At 39.8% G+C, this 19,694-nt stretch overlaps 1 protein-coding gene across 3 annotated transcripts in view; it reads left to right on the plus strand.

Annotated features, from left to right (window-relative positions):
• The first annotated feature begins 16,566 nt into the window (after positions 1-16,566).
• The window catches only part of NEGR1 (neuronal growth regulator 1), a 941,547-nt gene continuing 938,419 nt past the window's right edge, over positions 16,567-19,694 (plus strand). For 2 of the 3 annotated variants that reach the window (XM_070078258.1, XM_002715922.5), the window contains exon 1: positions 16,567-17,194. In XM_070078258.1, the coding sequence (XP_069934359.1) occupies positions 17,019-17,194 (176 nt within the window). In that variant the 5' untranslated portion in view covers positions 16,567-17,018. The remainder of the gene's footprint in view (positions 17,195-19,694) is intronic. The other variant, XM_070078259.1, reaches the window with a different exon arrangement.

The raw sequence follows: 19,694 nt of genomic DNA on the forward strand, positions 1-19,694 counted from the left end.
ATCGGATCAGCCTGGTGTGCAGGCCGCAGCACTCCAGCCACAGCGGCCACTGAGGGGGTGAACCAACGGAAAAGGAAGACCTTTCTCTCTGTCTCTCCCTCTCTCACTGTTCACTCTGCCTGTCAAAAAAAAAAAAAAAAAAAAAAAAAAAGGCATATGAAGATAGGTCCCTAACTCAATATAACTGATGTCCTTATCAGAAGTGAGAAATACCAGGGATATCTGCACAGCAGAAAAGGATTTGAGCACACAATGAGAAGGTGGCTCTCTTCAAGATAATGAGAGTGGCCTCATGGGAAATCAACACTGTCAGCACCTTGATCTTGAAGTTAAAGCTTCCAAAATTGGGGAAAAAAAAATAAAAAAATCTGTAATTAAAATAGTCTATTGTATTTTGTTATGGGAGTCATAGTAAACTAACACATGGAAGAGGTTAGAAAGCAGGAAAGAAATGAGATTTTGTAGCTCTGTATTCTGTAAAATGTGTTAAAGGATTTTGATGATTCTTTGCGGTGTAATGTGAAGCCATAGAAAAGCTTAAGGGGGTTACAAAATAATTTTTGAGGTTTTTTTAGATTTTTATTTTTTATTTATTTGAAAAGCAGAGTTACAGAGAGAAGAGAAAAGAGATCCTCCATCTGTTGGTTCACTCCCCAAACAGCCACAACAGCGGGAGCTGGGCCAGGAAGAAGCCAGGAACACAGAACCTGTAGCTTCATTCAGGTGTCCCATATGGGTACAGGGGCCCAAGTATTTGGGCCATCTTGCCCTGCTTTCCCAGCTACATTATCAGGGAGCTGGATCAGAAGTGGAACAGCTGAGTCTTGAACCAGTACCCATATGGCATGTTTGGAAAGATTACTTTGAAATATTGGGTTGCAGATGAGCAAGAAGAAATGAGAGACAATCAATTTGTCTAGGAGACAGAGATCCAGATTCAGATCTGTCTCAAAGGAGACAGTACAAAATATCATATAAGGTTCCTAGCAGCATCTAGATTTGTAATGGGAAATTAGATCATCCATAAATGATCATAGATAAATCTTACCTTATAAATCTAATTAAAGCTGATAGATCAGTGTAACTTCTAGGTTATACTTATAAAAACAGAATAATTTTGTTTGTTCAACAATGGCAAACTTTAGACAAGTTACTGAGAGTTTTTCTAAAAAACAATTAGGACTTAATATAAGCTGTATTAAAATAATTTCAATAGTGGTGAATTCAGCCTGTGAGTATAGAGTGGGATAAAAATTATATCTTTGCAAAACTGATGAAGAGAGAGGAGACATGGAAGGAGGTTGGGGGAACAGGGGAGTGAGGGAAGTGTGGTTGTGTTCTTGGAAATATACCTATGGGTGCATAAAATCTGATCTCTATATTAACAAAAAATTTTAAAATAATTTTAATTGATATTTATCTTAGAATAATAATTTTGAAGTGTGCTAAGATTCTTAGTGATAAAAGTAAAATAATGATGAAGTTATTATACTTGACTAGAATGGGAGAGAATAATAGGGTTTGGTTTGGAATGATATTAAAATAAATCAAAATTCTATTATAAAATTGCTTTTTTAAAATTTTATATTATTACTATGATGAACAAATATATTTAGATAACTGTATGTTGCCTCTGACTTTCATATGTAATTTCTAAGTAATATATATAATATAAAAATATCCAATAATATTATTTTAAATGAGTTAATAAAATAAATGTACAGAATTTGGCACATAAAAAGTTCTCAGTGAATGTTTATGATCAGTTTTATGTTTTCCCATACCTTTTCATCTGTTTTCTCTTAAATCTTTACTTGGCAATTGTATTTAGTGCTTTTAATTACTTCTGAAAACTTGACAGTGATAATGGTATCCAGATCACAAGATGATTTAGAGAAAATATTAATAACTTAAAAGAAAACTTTCTTTAAATAAATTCATAGTGTGGAAAAAGCATAATAAATATAATATGAATCATTTCATAAATTATTATAACAAATATTAACCCATCATACTTTCATGCTGCTGCCTCCATTCTGCAATGAGAATGTATGTGGAACATTAGAAAATCAGTCAAAATGAAAGAAAGCTGGTTACAGTCTTCAAAAGCCATGTGACCCCACAGAGAAGAAAAAAACAGTCATCATATATGAATAATCCAAATAAATGAGTCATTTGGGAATGTCAAAATTGTTTTCTGAGCAGTGATATGGCCAATAGCAGTTGCATTTAGGAAAAACATGAGCTAATCAGAATACAAGAAATTTTGTTACTGTCTGGCAACAATCCTTCTCTTCTTTCTCTAAAGAGTCAGGACTAAATATCATTAAAGGTTCCTAATAGCATCTGGATTTGCTTTTTAGGTAATGAGCAATTAGATCATCTATAAATGATCACAAATAAATCTTACCTTATAAATCTAATTAAAACTGACAGTTCAGTGTAAGTATGACTCCTAGGTTATAATTACAGAAACAGCATAATTCTGTTTGTTCTAAACTTTGTTTTACATTCCTTATGTAGAATTTGTGGAGTCTGGACAAACGTGTCAGTTATAAAATAGGTTGGAATAGGTCCCATTCAAATTTTATTTATACCTATTGATAGTCCCTTAAATATTTTTCATTGTAAAAATTATATAAATATATTTCATCTTATGCTAGGAAATGATACATACAAAGATGAAAAGAAAACTTTTTACTTTTTACCAAAATTACACATGTAGGGAAATTCTAATTATTTTAATCTTTTAAATCCATGTTTTGTAATTTCTCTATTATTTATAATTTATACATGTGTACACATCCTTATCTTAGTACCAAATAAATTTCCCCTTAAACAAGAAAACTGACTTTAGTTGTTACTTTTCTTGAATGATGTATTGCTTTTAACTATCATATTAAAGTAATAACAGAAACCAATGCCCAGGCAGATCATAAGTGGTCATCACAGCCAAGAGAATAAACAGTGATAGCACAATAATAAATTTCTTCTGTTATCATAGACTGAGATGACTTGTAACCAGATACTGGAATTCCATATTATTCAATCACTAAACATACATAGTCACCCATTGCATTTTATTCCAAGTTTTCACCTTGAAAGAGGCAAATTGTTGGGGACAACATTGTGGCATAGCGGGTTAGGTTGCCGCCTGCAATGCTGGCATTCCATATGGGCGCTGGTTGGTGCCGCAGCTGCTCCATTTCCAATCCAGCTCTCTTCTAGTGTTCCTGGGAAACAATGGAGGATGACCCGAAGTAATTGGGCCCCTGGTTCAACATGAAAGATTCAGAAGACTCCGGCGTGCTGTCTCTCTCTCTCTCTCTCTCTGTGTCTCTCCCTTTCTCTGCAACTCAAACTCTCAAATAAATAAATCTTTAAAACATTTTTTTAAAATTCAAATTGTGTCAAAGGAAATAGATTTTTGTTTTGCTTTTATTATGTAGTGGCTTAAATTTGACAAGATTTGAGGTTTCCTGTTTTCCATTTCAAGATCACTTGTTATAATTATTATTTAACCTAAAATAACCGATTTAAAACTTACATATATTGATAACAAATTTCATGTTTCCTTCATTTCTAGCTATGAAGTCTTAACATTAAGTGTAGGCATCTTTACTTTTGTTGCCACAAAAATTTTTTGACTGATATAGACAATGAACAGTGATGACAAATACACCAAAAATATAGATTGATAGAAATATAATCATTTGAAAAGTATCATATAAACATCCTGGTTGTTTTGAAATATTTACTGATCAGAGAATTTCTGTGATTAAGTTCATCTTAATGAAAGTCACATATACTTACTGGGAAAAGCATAGTTGCAAGTCACACATCTGATAAAGGGATATATAGGAATAATGTTTAAGCTTAAAAAACAAGGAAACTCTGACATTTGCTAAAATGCAGATGGACATGAAGACATTAAGCTAAGTGAAATAAACAAGGCACACAAAGAAAATATTACATAATCTTACTTATATGTGGAGGAATTTGTTTTAAGATTTATTTATTTATTTATTTGAAAGGCAGAATTACAAATAGAGAAAGAGAGGCAAAGAGAGAGAGTGAGATCTTCCACCTGCTGGTTCACTCCCCAAATGGCCAGAACAGCTGGAGCTGGGCCTATCTGAAGCCAGGAATCAGGAGTTTTTTCTGGGTCTCCCACATGGATGCAGGGGCCCAAGCACTTGGGCCGTCTTTCTTTCCCATGAACAGCAGGAAGCTGGATCGGAAATGGAGCAGCTGGGACAGGAACTGGTACCCATGCAGGATGCTGGTGCCACAGATGGTGGCTTTAGCAGCCAGACCACAGAGTTGGCTCCAGGAGGAATTTTTTAACAGGTCAAATACATAATAGAGTCATATAAAAGGGTGGTCACTGCAGGTGGAGAGTAGGAGTAGAGGAAAGGGAAAGATTTAGGCCAAATTATATGAAGTAGCACTTATGTTGAATATATAAGTAAAGACCTAATGTACAATATGAGGTTGACAGTTAATATAATTGTACTATATCAGGAATTTTGATAAGTATATTTTAGCTGTCCTTGGCACAAAAAAGGAATTATATGAGATGATGTTAATTTCATTTACTATAGTAAACATTATACATCTATGTGTATAATTATACATATTCCATATATATTATAGAATAATTATAAATAATTATATACATAATATACATTATACATATATAATATACAATATAATATATAATACGTATATAATATATGATGTATATAATATAGATACTATGTTATACAATATAATATACAAATATATACAAATATACATAATTATACATAATACATAATTATACATCATACATACATGATTATATACATAATTATACATCTATGTGTATAATATACATATTATAATCCTCATAAATATACATTTTTAAAAATTATAATTTAAAAACTGAGTGAGGGTTATGCAATTGGATAAAGGAACTTTTCCCTACTTTTCCTACTAAGTATAAAACAACACTGGCATTATATGTATATATAAGATGACTCTAAAAGATGAAGAAAATAAGATTGACAGCCTGAGGAACTGAAGAATTGACAGGATAGTGAGTTCCCTGTATTTTGCTTTTGCCTCAATTATTACAGACTGGGAGCTACAGAAGATGACAACTCATAAGCATCTACAGGCATAGACCAAAGAGGGAAAAAAGTCAATAAAATATTCTCTCTTTGCCAAAGTATCAGTAAATCGGTAGTGTAGTGCAACAGAAAGTTTTTAGCCAACAATTGCTCTACTCCATCAAACACACCCAAAATCAAACCAAATAAAAAATCCCGCAGATCCAACCCATTCTCACTAGCAAAGGCCAATAAGAACACTGGATTTTTCAGCATACCATGTTATAATGAGGATTCCTCAATCTTCTTTCTGCGAGGCTGGTATAAAGAAGCTGAACTAAAGAGCCGGGTCTTCTATCTCTACCAGGTAATAATGATTTATTTCTCTTTCTCCCTGCTATGAGGGTGCCAAAGGAGGACTAGTGGAAAATCAGAAATTTTACTACCACTCTTAAGTAAGGAGACCACTCCTCTTCTCATTCCATAGCATTAGCAGAAGCCATGCAGGAAATAGTAATTACATAAAATTCCCCTCCTAGTCAGATTAGCATAAGTGAGTGCCTAGTAGGGAATATAAATCCCCATATTAGCCCAGCAGTAATAAATATTCAGCCCATTATCTCCAGATGTCAATGAACTATATGTGGGGAACCCAGATTTTCACCCAGATGTAACATGAAAGAATTGATAACTCTTTTCCCATGGTATCAAAAGGACTATTAAAAAGATGATTTAAATAACTTCCACAGTCTCATAATTTAATACCCAAATATTCATTTTCAATAAAAAACATTTATCCTACAAAGAAACAAAAAGAAAATTCAAGCTGAATGAGAAAAAGAAATCAACAGATTGCCAACACCAACACGAAATTAATGTTTGATTTCACTGACAAGAATTGCGTGATATAATTTTTTCTTTTTTTAACAGGTTATTGTTACATATATATATATTTTTTTTTTGACAGGCAGAGTTAGACAGTGAGAGAGGGAGAGACAGAGAGAAAGGTCTTCCTTTTCCGTTGGATCACCCCGCAAATGGCCACTACAGCTGGTGCGCTGCGCTGATCCGAAGCCAGGAGCCAGATGCTTCCTCCTGGTCTCTCATGCGGGTGCAGGGCCCAAGCAATTGGACCATCCTCCACTGCCTTTCTGGGCCACACCAGAGAGCTGGACTGGAAGAGGAGCAACCGGGACAGAATCAGGCGCCCCAACCAGAGGATTAGCCAAGTGAGCCACGGCACCAGCCATTATATATTTTTAGGAGACAAAAAGTGATGTTACAGTTTATGAAGACAACTTGAAATTTAAAATGACTATCATAAAAATGCTCTAAAGAACAATGAAGAACATGCAACAAACAAATTAAAAACCAAAAAATTTTCAACAAAGGCAAGTCTCATCAATGGGATATATGATGCAAAGAACCAAAGAGAAAATTTAGAACTAAAAGATAAAATAATTAAATTAAAAATTAAATGAAGAGGCTCCAAAACAGAATTTAAAAAATCCTTAAGCTCAGCATAGAACAGAAATTACCAAGCCTGAAGAATGAGAAAAATAGACTAAAGAATAAAGTAGATGCTCAGTAAATTGTAGGACTGTAACAAAAGATCTAACAGTTGTGCCACTAGCTTAACAAAACAAGAGAAAAAAGAGTGGGACTAAAAAAGTATTTGAAGAAATAATAACTAATAATATTTTAAATTTGGCATGTGACAGGAAAACAAAGGTACAAGAAGCTCAGCAAAACTCAAGCACAATGGACTTAATTTATGGAGATGAATTATAGTAAAACTCACTATAAATTATAATAAAACTTGATATAGACAGAGACAGACACAGATATACCATTTACTGTTTTACTCTCCAAATGTCTACCATAGCCAGAGATGAAACAAGATGAACCCAGGAGCCTGTAACTCAATCTGGGTTTCCCAAAAAGAACAATGAGTACAAGCAAATACAAAAACTTTCCTTGCCATCTGAGTTTTTCAAATAATGTTTTAAAGATATGGGCCGGCACCGTGGCTCACTTGGTTAGTCCTCCACCTGCAGTGCTGGCATCCCATATGGGTGCCAGGTTCTGGTCCCGGTTGTTCCTCTTTCAGTCCAGCTCTCTGCTGTGACCCCTAAGGGCAGGGGAGGATGGCTCAAGTGCTTGGGCCCCTGCACCTGTATGGGAGACCAGGAAGAAGCACCTGGCTCCTGGCTTCGGATTGGCACAGTGCCGGCAGTGGCAGCCATTTGGGAGTGAGCCAATGGAGGGAAGACCTTTCTCTCTGTCTCTCTGTCTATAACTCTACCTGTCAAATAAAAAAAAAAAAGATATAACAAAACTTATAATAGTCTTTGAAATGGTTCTCAATGTATGTAGAAAAATTATGGCATTTATGAAATTGAAGCAAAAGAGATTAAAAGCATGGTGAGATTTTTACACTTATTTTGCAATGGTAAGATGGTAAGATATTAACATGAGTAGACTATGACAAAGTTGTGACATATATTGTAAAATCCAGAATAACTACTAAAATTCAATAAAAAGACATATATCCAAAAACACTATACTAAGTCAAAAGGCTATTCTAAAATACGTTCAATGGGCTGGCGCTGTGGTGCAGAGGGTTAACACCCGGCCTGAAGCTCTGGCATCCCATATGGGCTCTGGTTCAAGACCCAGCTGTTCCACTTCTGATCCAGCTCTATGCTATAGGCCTGGGCCCCTGCACTTGTGTGGGAGACCTGGAAGAAACTCCTGGCTCCTGGTTTTGGATTGGCACAGCTCTGGCCATTGTGGCCAATTGGGGAGTGAACCATTGGATGGAAGACCTCTCTCTCTCTGCCTCTCCTCTCTCTGTGTAACTCTGACTTTCAAATAAATAAAAAAATATTTCAAAAAAAACCAAACAGGTTCAAATAACCATTTGGATGAGAGAAAAAAGAAAACTAAGACAAAAATTGAGGAGAGAAAAAAATAAAATAAAATTGATGGAATTAATCTCTAACATATAAGTAAGCAGACTAAATGCAAAAGGTCTTTATATGCAAATTAATGTAGATAGAGTGGATTACACAACGACATAGTTACATACTAGCTATAAGAAGGAGGCTTCAAATGTAACAGTATGTCGAAGATAAAATGCTAGAGGAAGATTTAACAAGTAAGCATCAATCAAATGAAGACAGAAAGGGCTCTATTCATAGCATAAGAAACCATAGAACTCAGAGCAAAGAAAATTACCAGGGACAGAGAGGAACATTACTTCAGCAAAATATACTCAAACTGTTCAGAAAATACAGCAATCCCCAAAATGTATGCTCTAAACAACATAGCACCATAATGTGAGGGGAAAAAAATCTAATGGCACTAAAAACAGAAATAGACAACACTAACATTAATGTGGAGAACATAATACTTCTACAACAATGAATGAAAGACAACAGAAAAATGACTTAGTCAATATGTAATATCAATCAATGTAACCTTCCACATTAGATGATCACAAAAAAATGCCATCAATTGATGAAAAATAAGCCTTCAGCCAAACTCAACACTTACTTGTGACTTCTAGATGAACCCTTCAGAATACTGAAACCATAGGAGAGCATCCTCAATTTGGTAAAGAACACCTAACAAACCTGTAGCTAACATCACAGTCAATGGTGAAAGACTGAATGCTTTTCCCTGAAGACTGGGAATGTACAAGAATGTGCATGGCTGGCCCCGCGGCTCACTAGGCTAATCCTCGGCTTGCAGTGCTGGCACACTGGGTTCTAGTCCCAGTCCGGGCACCAGATTCTGTCCTGGTTGCCCCTCTTCCAGGCCAGCTCTCTGCTGTGGCCAGGGAGTGCAGTGGAGGATGGCCCAAGTACTTGGGTCCTGCACCCCATGGGAGACCAGGATAAGTACCTGGCTCCTGCCATTGGATCAGCGTGGTGCGCCGGCCGCAGCATGCGGGCCGCGGCGGCCATTCGAGGGTGAACCAATGGCAGAGGAAGACCTTTCTCTCTATCTCTCTCTCTCACTGTCCACTCTGCCTGTCAAAAAAAAAAAAAAAAAAAAAAAAAAAAAGAATGTGCATGATCACAACAGCTATTCAATAGATAGTACTGGTAGGACCAATCATCACAAGAAAGAAGAATAAATAATAAATGAATAAGAAAGATATACCGATTGAGTAGAAAAAATAAAACTGGTAAAGGTTTTGTGGTACAGCAGGTTAAGCCACTACACCAACATCCTGTATCAGAGCACTGGATGACCTGCTTCACATCTAGCTCCCTGATAATGTGCCTGGGAAGGCATCAGAAGATGGACCACATAGTTGGACCCTGCCACCTACATGGGAGACATGAACAGAGTTCCTTACTTCTGTCTTCAAACTGGTCCAGCCCTCACCATCCATTGTAGTCATTTGGGGAGGTAACCAGTGGATATATCTCTCTCTCACTCTCTCTCTCTTTCTTTGTCTCTCCCTTTCACTCTTCCTTTCAAATAAACAAAATAAATCTCAAAATGTCAAATTAGACAAAGGGTTAAACAAAGTGTGGTATATCCATTCCAAGGACTACTCAGCCATAAAAGGGAAGAACCTATTGATATAAGAAATATTTTGTATGGTTTCCAAGGGTATAGTGCTAAGTAAATAAAACACAACTTCAAAAAGTCATTTTTGCATAAACCAATTTTTTAATAATATCTCAAACAATCTCCCTACATTTTCATATAGACTATTACCTGGGGGAAATTTTCAGCATGATACCAAAGAATGTTACTAGCATCACTATCTATTATAATAGACAAATTATATAAAACATCAATATCTGCCAATGATATTAAAGGACAAATATATCATTTGAAGGAACAACAGCTGCACTTCAGAACAGAGTTCTAACATACGATGTTCAGCAAAAGAAGCCAAACAAAATATTATACACTGTATAATTGCATATTATGATATGTGGTTTTGTGTGAGTCCATAAAAAAGCTTTGAATAGATGCCAAACTGAATGGTCACATAATAAAGAATGTAAGAGAGATGATGGCACTGAAATAATTATAGTGTTTATTTTCAAAAGGGGAAATGGGAGTTATGGCTAAGAAAGGCCTTGCATGAAGTTGTTTGGTTGCAAGCAATTATCTGTTTCTTAATCTAGGTGAAATTAAATGGATGGTAACTTTAAAATAATACTTCACGAGTCTCTACCTTTAATCTTATATATTTTTCTGAAAAGTGTGTTATTAAAAGTATGTTACACTTCAAAACAAAAATAAAAATGGCATGAACACAGACAACTTCTACAAATTTGGAAGGGTATTTGATACAAGCCCTTAAAGTTATTCTACTTCAAAACTGGCTGGCTTTCTTTAATTTTAGGAAAAAACAAATATTTACTTTCCTTTAAATATCATAAGTTACAACACATGCTGCTAGAACACAGTAGCTGCTAGAAGTGGTCATGGAATGAAATATTACTTTCTTTCTCTTTAGGCCTATGTTTTAAAGCCATGTTGTCACACAGTTTTATAAATATCATATTACTTTCATTTTATATTAGTAAACAATTATTCCAATATAACAGTGACCATTTTAGTCAATATATCTTCATAAGTTTACATAAGAAGATAGTTTATATGCATATACTTAAATGAATTATAGGAATAATGATAAAAGGACAAAGTTCACAGGTCATAGTAGAGTTTGAAAATATAAAAGATAATTATTTCTGAGATAATCATATTTTTTATGAAATGAAATGAAATAACAAAGTAGAATACTTGTTTGGAAAAATAAGCTTTTATATTCTGGATACAGGGGTTCGGTGGAGTGGTTAAGATGATGGTTGGAACATCCACATCCTATATCAGAGTGCCTGGGCTTCAGTCTTGTTCTACTTCCAATTCCAGCTTTCTGCTAATACACACCTTGGAGGGACAGCAGTGATGGCTCAAGTAGTGGAGTCCTTGCCACTCATGTGGGAGACTCAGATTGAGATCCCAAGTTTCTAAAGATTTTCTAGAAGTGATCCTAGAACCTATACAATCACCTCATGAAATAAATGTAATTAAAGCTTTACTCATGATCTTCCAAGTAAAATAATCATAATTTTAAAACATTAATAATGAAGTCTTTCAAAGATTTCTTTTTCTTAAGTATTAATATGAATTTTCTGGGACATTCTGTGGCATAGTAGAGTAGGCATCCTTGCTTTGCTCAAACACACATGTGCACAGACACTTCTTTATTTCTTTTCTTACCCTCCAGGCTGGCAATTAACAGAAAATATGATAAATAATTTGTAATTTAATGGATGACTATACAGTTTTTGAAGACAATTATTCAATGGGAAATGACTCTTTTTCCTCTCCTTTATTTAATAGCCTTTCCCAGTGTGCATACCTGATAGCTGTCACAATATAAAGAATACCAATATTTAAATGAGCTCTTGCTGGAAACAAGACCATATTTACTTGTAATTTTATGTGAAAAAAATCACAAAATGACAATTTACTTTACAAATGAGAACTATCAGTTCAACTGTGGCTTAAATTATATAAGAGCTCCCACTTCCCATTTTATGTTTGCATTTGCAATCAAGCCATGAATTCTAATAATACAGAAAACATTTTCTGGTCTATAATGTAATGTTCTGGGGCCTGCACAATGGCATAGTGGGTAAAGCTGCCTCCTGCAGTAGTGCCAGCATCCCATATGGGCACTAGTTCTAGTCCCAGTTGTTCCACTTCCAATCCAGCTATCTGCTATGCCTGGGAAAGCAGTGGAAGATGGTCCATTTCCTTGGGCCCCTGCACCCACATGGGAGACCTGGTAGAAATTGATGGCTCCTGGTTTTGGATTGGCTCAGTTCCGGTCATGGTGGCCATCTGGGGAGTGAACCAGAGGATGGAAGACCTTTCTCTCTCTACCTCTGTCTCTCTGTGACTCTGCCTTTCAAATAAATAAATAAATCTTAAAAAATAATATAATGTTCTTTTAGCAAGTCTCCTACACTCCACAGAAAAAATCATAGATGTTTCATTAAGATTGGTCACTAAATTCAGTGCATCTAAATTATGTAATCACGTATCAGACAAATGTAGAGAGTAAACTGATGAGGAGGAGCTGTTTCTGAAGCTACAGAATTCAAAGAAGTTCCTTTTTCGACCACAAATTTGCTTTTCATTTTATTTGAAAAGCAGAGGATAGCACATAATTTTTTAGGAATGTAACCTATAATGGAATGGTATGCAATTTTCCCCTCCCCAATCCATATGATATTTAGCAATGTCTGGAGAAATTCTGTTCATCACAACTATTGACATCTACTGGTATTATTGGCATCTAGCGAGTAGAGACCAGGAATATTGCTAAACATTTTCCAACACACAGGGAAGTCCCTACATCAATTACCTGGCACAAAATGTCAAAAGTCTAGGCAGACAAACCCTTCTGTAATGGTAGATTCTCTTTCTTCCAACAAATTTCCTGAGTTTTGTAGTCTCACATTGACCTGAAAAACCAGCATTAAAGATCAGTTTTGGCTGTTAAAATCTTTACTTAATATATGCTAAACTGATCTGTGTATAAAGAGAATTGAAAATAAATCTTGATGTGAATGGAAGGGGAGAGGGAGCAGGAAAGGGGAGGGTTGCGGGTGGGAGGGAAGTTATGGGGGGGGGGGAGCCTTTGTAATCCATAAGCTGTACTTTGGAAATTTATATTCATTAAATAAAAGTTAAAAAAATCAGTTTTGGTTGGCAAGGTACTCCAAGAATAAGCCAATTTAATTCAAATATTGAATCAAATATGAATTAAGTTAGAGAGCTATTATTCATGTGTCCTATCTATAAGGGCTCCTTAAGGAATTACAAAGTGCTCTCATTGGTCCTTTCCATGAGTTCTGTCCTGCCTAACATTTCTCATGCACAGATAGTAATAATATGGGAGATAAAATTAGTTTTACTCATTTATCATTAAAAAACAAATGCAAATTTCATACCTAATTTTCCCATAATAATCTTATTTACATGGTGCAGTAAACATTGAGCTTATTAAACTAAGGAAGCTAAAGTGCCTTGGAACATTCCCTTTCCAACAAGCTTGAGGGATTGAAAATACAGCTCATAAAACATGAAAGACAAGTGTAAACCAGTTTATATAATGGAATAACTAGCTATCAGAGTCAGGTTCCACCTTTCTTTGGAAACCAAGGACTAGAACTGTCCTAAGGACTAGGACTGAAAACTGAGGTCTGAGGACAAGGTGAGAATTGAACTTACAACCCTTGGTTTACAAGACCAATGCTCTAACCCCTTAGCTACAAGGCCTTGGTCACTTTTCTTTTCCCCATTGAACTTCATACTATTATCACATTTCTTTAAATATTAGAAATTGAGCTTTAAAGAATGATTCATGATTAAAAGGAAGTGGTGATTGTGCCAATGTTAGTTCCAAAAAATCTCAATGCATCCACTCCAAACTTCACCAACTATAAAGTCCAAAATAATGCTGTCACTTATTCTTGAATCTGAATCAAAATAACACTGCAATTATGCTATTTCACCTGGGAGGTTTCCATTGTTTCATTTTGTTGTGGTTTGGTTTTTTTTCTAGTTTTCTCCCCAGAGTAGCCAAGAATGCTAGGATTTATGTCGTTGCTTGACAGATCTCTAGGACCTCAGAAGCAAATATTGCAAACCCTGTAAAATACTCTCAGATATATGCCCCTAGAAAGGTTGAGGGGGAAAAAAAGTAATAAAAGCTTTTAAAATCATTTTCCTCTGTAGTCAGAAAGACAGCAGTAGCACATAGCGTAAAGAGAGGCTGCTCCACCCAACATTCTTGTACTCACTTGAACCTCTCCAATAGTTCATGCTTCCATAAACTAAGCTTAGTCATTGCTTCCTTGGAGGATGGGTTCTGCAAGAGCTAAATGCTTAGTGATCAGTGAATGGAAGCTGAGATTTACGAAAAAAAGGGGGGGGGGGGGGTGGTAAGAAAAAGAAACTCTTTGCCTTTAAATAGAACTGGCTCCAGTTTCCGTTTTCAAGCCAGAAGGGTTGCTGTACATATTAAAACTGCTGCATAGCTCCATCCCTCCCTGGTCACAGAAATCCCTCCTCCTTTCCCCTCTCCCACCCCGTGGACACTGAAGATGTCAGATCTCTGGGAAACAGCAGTTAGGAAAGGATGCTTTTCTTAGCTTGTACTAGAAAACGCTGGCCCCATCCCTGCATAAAACAGCACCAAACTGAGTCACAAATCCGGAAGCTATGCCTTCTGCCTCTCCTCGGTGAGATCCAGTTCATTTCTAGGGAAAACACTAAATAATACCGCATAGTTTTGGCCATGCGTGTGGCATGCCAATTCTTCCAATCCTCCTTTTGCCCTACATAGTTTTAAGCTTTATCCAACAGCGTGTCACGGGAGAACGGAAAATGCAGTTAACAAGATGACAGTGTTATCTAGGTATTTGGCATCAATATTAGCTGGAGTCTGTCATTTGACAATTATTTCCCTAGCATACCAGACGGTAAAGAAAATGTTTTCATTCATCCGCAAATGACTAACATTTTATTGATGTTTCAAAATGCGGTTGAATACTATTGCATTCTCAATTTCCGAGCCGGTTCTGAGAGTTTAAGGCTGAATACTTAATAACATCAGTAACTGCTGCTGCCAACGTCTGGATGAACTGCCTAGCTTTAGAGGGTCAGCTCAGCTGGGGGGTGGTGCTGGTTAGGAGCTCTTCCATCAGACGGTCCGGGTGGTCCCAGGTGATGGGAACCCTTTCCTTTCCCCCATATATTCTCTAGCAGGGCGATAAAAATCACCGCCTAGCAGAACGACTCCCTGCCTGTCTCGTAAAGAGCTCAGTCTGGGGAGGAAGCCGGATGCTGACCCCTGCAGAGATTATTGCTTCGGTGCGCTTTGCCAAAGGACCCTGCTAGCATTATGGAAAACGAGTTCGGATGTGCACGATTTTGCTATCTTCCCTCCAAGGGAAGAAGCACTGGGGTCAGACGAAGAAAATGTTTTTCAAAGACTGCATAGGGGGGGATGGGTGACGGGAGGGCAACAGGAATGGGGCGGGAGGGAGGGTCCCGAGTTTATTTATTTATTTTTTTTAATTACTTGCTTCTCTTAGCCACTTCCCCGCTCCGCTTCCCCAACTCCTCACTGAACAAGATTGATTGGCGTAACTGCTAACGACTCCAGCCTAGGTTCTATCATTGATTTGCAAATGGCCCGGAATAGCTTAAGGATCTTGAATCTTTAAATCAGTTCAAGGGAAGAAGCAAAAAAGGGGCAGGGGTGTCCTGCACCCTATTCTGCACGGGCCAGCGCAGCGGCTCGTGACAGCCTGGCGAGCCTTGAAAGGGCTGCGGCATGGGGAGCGGCACGCCGCTCTGCACCGCCGACATGCAACCCCCGTACCACCCGGTTTGGAGCTTGTTAAAAGAAAAAATAAAACCCTAAGACTCCCCCAACCCGGTAACTGCCGGCCCTGCCCGAATTCGGATGCGGCGAACATCCCGCCTGAGAGGGCTCCAAAGGGGTTAAACTGCTTCTTACATAACAGGACTGCCTGGCTCTACACAATTAAAACACTTGATTGCAGTCTCTTCCCGACTCCGCATCCTGCACGACCCGCCCGGTCCCTCCCAGCGCGCCTGCGTGCGGAGCGCGCACGGGCCCGGAGGCGCGCGTGCCCCGCACTCACACTCACAGACAAGCGCGCGCGCACACTCGCACACACTCCATGTTGACAACCACCCCTCGCCACACACACACAGACACACGCAACTTAGTGTCAACACGCGCAGAGAAGGGGCGGGCGCCCTCCAGTCCCTGCGGGAGGACCCAAAAGACGCCAGCTGCTCTACCACAAGGCCTCGCACCCCCTTCGGGTCCCTGCCAAACACAGCGCCCCGCCGCCGCCGCCGCCGCCGCCGCCGCCGCCGCGGTCCCTGCCTGTTCCCGCAAAGGGGGAAAGAGAGAACTAGTTGGCAGCTTGTTAACTGTAGCGCGGGGCGAGCTTTCACTACACAAAACACAAAAACTCACGGTCGCCCGCGTCATGATGGCGTCCACTACAACTTGGAGGACTTTAAACTTACGGTGCCTCGAGAGGTAAAACGCACCGGAGAGGGAAAGCAAAGCGCCCCTCAGCGTTTCCCCGTCAGCCCTTCAGGCCCGAAACAGAGACTTTTGCAGCACAGCGTCCCTGTGGCGCCCGCGACAGGAAGGAACGCTCCAGTCTACGACGCAGCTGTTTTTTCCTCAGTTTGCGTTAACTGAGGTAGATTTCCTTGATTTTTGTTTCTTTTTCTTTCTTTCTTTTTTTTATTCCCCCCTCCTCAACCACCCCGCTCCATCCCAGTCCCCGGGCGGGGTTGCTAAGGAAACGGCCGCTTGGCAACGCGCGCGAGCCCGGGGGCCGCCGGCCGCCGCTGCGCCCCGCGCTGCTTCTGCCGCCGCCGCCGCTCCCGCTGCTGAGGGCTGCAGCCGCCGCCGCTCGCCCTGCCGCCGCCGCCGCCGCCGCGCCTCCTCCCTCACTCGCCGGCGCGCTCGCCTCCTCGCTAGATGGTGTGCGAGCCGCCCGAGAATTAGACACACTCCGGACGCGGCCAAAAGCAACCGAGAGGAGGTGTAGCCTGGAGCCACGGGGTGGGAGGGAGGGAGGGAGGGAAAACGCAGAGGAACAGGAGGAGGAGGAGAGGAAGAAAAAAAGAGAAGCCACAGAGAAACAACACCCAACAACTAGGAGGGGGGAAGAAAGAAAGCAAAGAAACCCACCCACCCATCAAAAAAAAAAAAAAAATCCTGTGGCGTGCAGCCTGGTTCCTGGGAAGACTCGCCAGCACCAGGGGGTGGGGGAGTGCGAGCTGAGAGCTGCTGGAGAGTGAGCAGCCCTAGCAGGGATGGACATGATGCTGTTGGTGCAGGGTGCTTGTTGCTCGAACCAGTGGCTGGCGGCGGTGCTCCTCAGCCTGTGCTGCCTGCTGCCCTCCTGCCTCCCGGCTGGACAGAGTGTGGACTTCCCCTGGGCGGCCGTGGACAACATGATGGTCAGAAAAGGGGACACGGCGGTGCTTAGGTAGGAGGATCGACGTGCTTTTCGTACTTGTCTCAGTCTGTGTGTCTGTCTGCCTCTCCACCCTCTTTGCCCTGCCTTTGGCGCCCGAGCAGGGATACTGGTATTGCTCACCGTGCAAAGACCCTACTCTGGTAGCGACCCAGGTGCGGGTGCTTCCCCGAGCCCCGGCCCCTTCAGGCTGGGGCAGGCAGCGAGCTGGCCGCGTGCCGCTGAAGCACTTTGCGAACGCCGAGTAGCTCGGGGATGAGTGAAGTGTCAGGTGTAGAGGAGGGGCAGGTGCCACTTTGCAACTCAATTCGCAGGGTCTCTGTTTTACTGTCGGGGGCTGCTCTGGGAGTATCTGACAAGTTGATCGGGCTGCTTTCTGTTTTACTCCGGCATCCGCGACTTTTCCAAAGTGCTGGCTCTCTGCTCCCATGTATTTTCCCTCCCACTTGGACACTTGGGCTCAGTGTCTCCTCAGCTTTCTTTCCGTTCCCCGCTTTCTCCCTTTTGCCTTCCCTCTTCCCCTCTCTATTCCCATTTTCTCCTCTTCCTTCTTTTTCTCTATCACCCCTTGCCTCTTTTTATCCCTTTTCTGTTCCTTTCCTCTCTTTTTATTTGTTTATATTTTCTCCTCTTTTTAAACCGGCACCCCTCTAAACCCTGATCGTCTTATTTAACCCCCTGCCTTCCTCTCCTCATCTTTTGACTGTCGCCCCATTTTCCTCCCTCATTACAGTCGCTCTGTGCCTTGTCTTCCCTCTTTGGGCTCTCATTTCCCATCCCGGTGCCCAGACCTTTCCCACCTGTGTCACACATACACGCAGATGCGTCCCCACTGCCCACTCCAGTACCATCTTCTCAATCCCATAAGCACACTGCCTCACACACTCTCTGACACCCTCGCAGGCTGACTCTTCCATGCTCTAACAACCACTTTCACATGCAGATTCGCACTGTTTGAAACGCATCCACTCCTTCCCTGTTCCACACTGTCACTCACACATGTGTACAGGCTGCCTCTGTGCGCGCTCTCTACCCCCTCCTTCCCTCCTTTTATTTCTCTCCCCTCTTCCTTCCCACCCACCTTCCTTCCTCTGTCTTCACAGTTTTCTTTCCCTCATCCTCGCTGTTTCCCTTCTTTTCCCTCGGCTCCGGCATTGAAATGATTTGCCACTCATGAACCTGCATAGCCTAGTTTTACCCCCAAGCAGTGCCACAGAAGGAGCTTCTGCAAACATTTCCTCTCTTGGGAAAATAGAAATTAATGATCAGCAGTGTTTAGAGCTAAACAAGGCTAAAGGCCCTTACTCCATCATTTCCCACCACTCTGTGTTCTCCCTGACACCTACACCTGATATACACCTCACATCGCCCTGAAAGATATTTTTTCTCTCCACTGGGTGGTAGTTGACTTGTAAGTGTGGATTGCACAAAATCAGTGTACATGGCATGTGTAAGGTGGAAGAGAGTGAGGTATGTTTCTGCTTGAATCATGCAACAGATTTTAAATTTAGTGAGGTGGGTGTGGTATATGACTTCCACTTCTGAAACATAATTCCCGATTTGAGTTAGTAGCAGTGAATTTCTGTTATATACTAGTAATGTATTTTTGTAATGGATGTTATCTTTGTTTTGAGTACAATTGTGTGCACATAAAAGTAGCATATATTCTTGTTATATGCTAGTAAATTAACTTTTCATTGTTGGTACCAATGAAGGACTCTGTCACACAGAGGATATAAGCTAAACCTGTATTTGCTGTTTTTATTAAGTTTGTTTTAGAAGTTTGAACAAAAGTGCTAAGAACAAAACACTGCCTTCAGAGGCTGCATGAATGTGCATCATGAGAGCTAGAATGTATGTGGATAGCAGCATATTGCTTATTTGTAGTAAGCCTTAACTATCTTCAACAGGGATTTGGCACACTGCTTCTGTTGGTGATATTTATTGACATTTTGTGTTTTACTGAACAGTCTAATACATGCTATGGGTAACTGAAATAGGTGGACTACATTCTGCTTCCAGGAAGTCTGTGTTAGTGCACTCATTACTTCCAACAGTGGAGCTTCCCTAATGTATGGGGACAATATCCTTCCAATGTTGTTGATTTGGTGCAGTCCTTGCTTACTTTGTGTGCACTCTGCCTCCATTTCTCCATAATTGTGTTATATCCTGAGTTTTGTAACATCTTGGTTTAGGAAACTTCTGACTTTTAAACTTCTTAAAGAGTATACCATCTCCTTGTCCTCTCAGTGATGTTTCTGACCTACTAGTTTTCAGTTTTTAAGTCAATAATCACTTTTGTCATGTGATGCAGAAAAAAGATCTGAATTACTTTTTCCTTACTATAACTCCATAATTCTCTAAGTACAGAATTGTTGAGCTTTTAGCTCATCCATAGGTTTGAAACAATATATTTATTCACACGAAATTCTGTTTTTATTTAAAAAAATTGTTTAATGGTATCATTATTTTTTTCTTTGACTCTTCTGCAGCTGCTGTTTGCTCTGTTCAT

Source organism: Oryctolagus cuniculus, chromosome 7 (assembly GCF_964237555.1).
Source record: "Oryctolagus cuniculus chromosome 7, mOryCun1.1, whole genome shotgun sequence".
NCBI lineage: Eukaryota > Metazoa > Chordata > Mammalia > Lagomorpha > Leporidae > Oryctolagus > Oryctolagus cuniculus.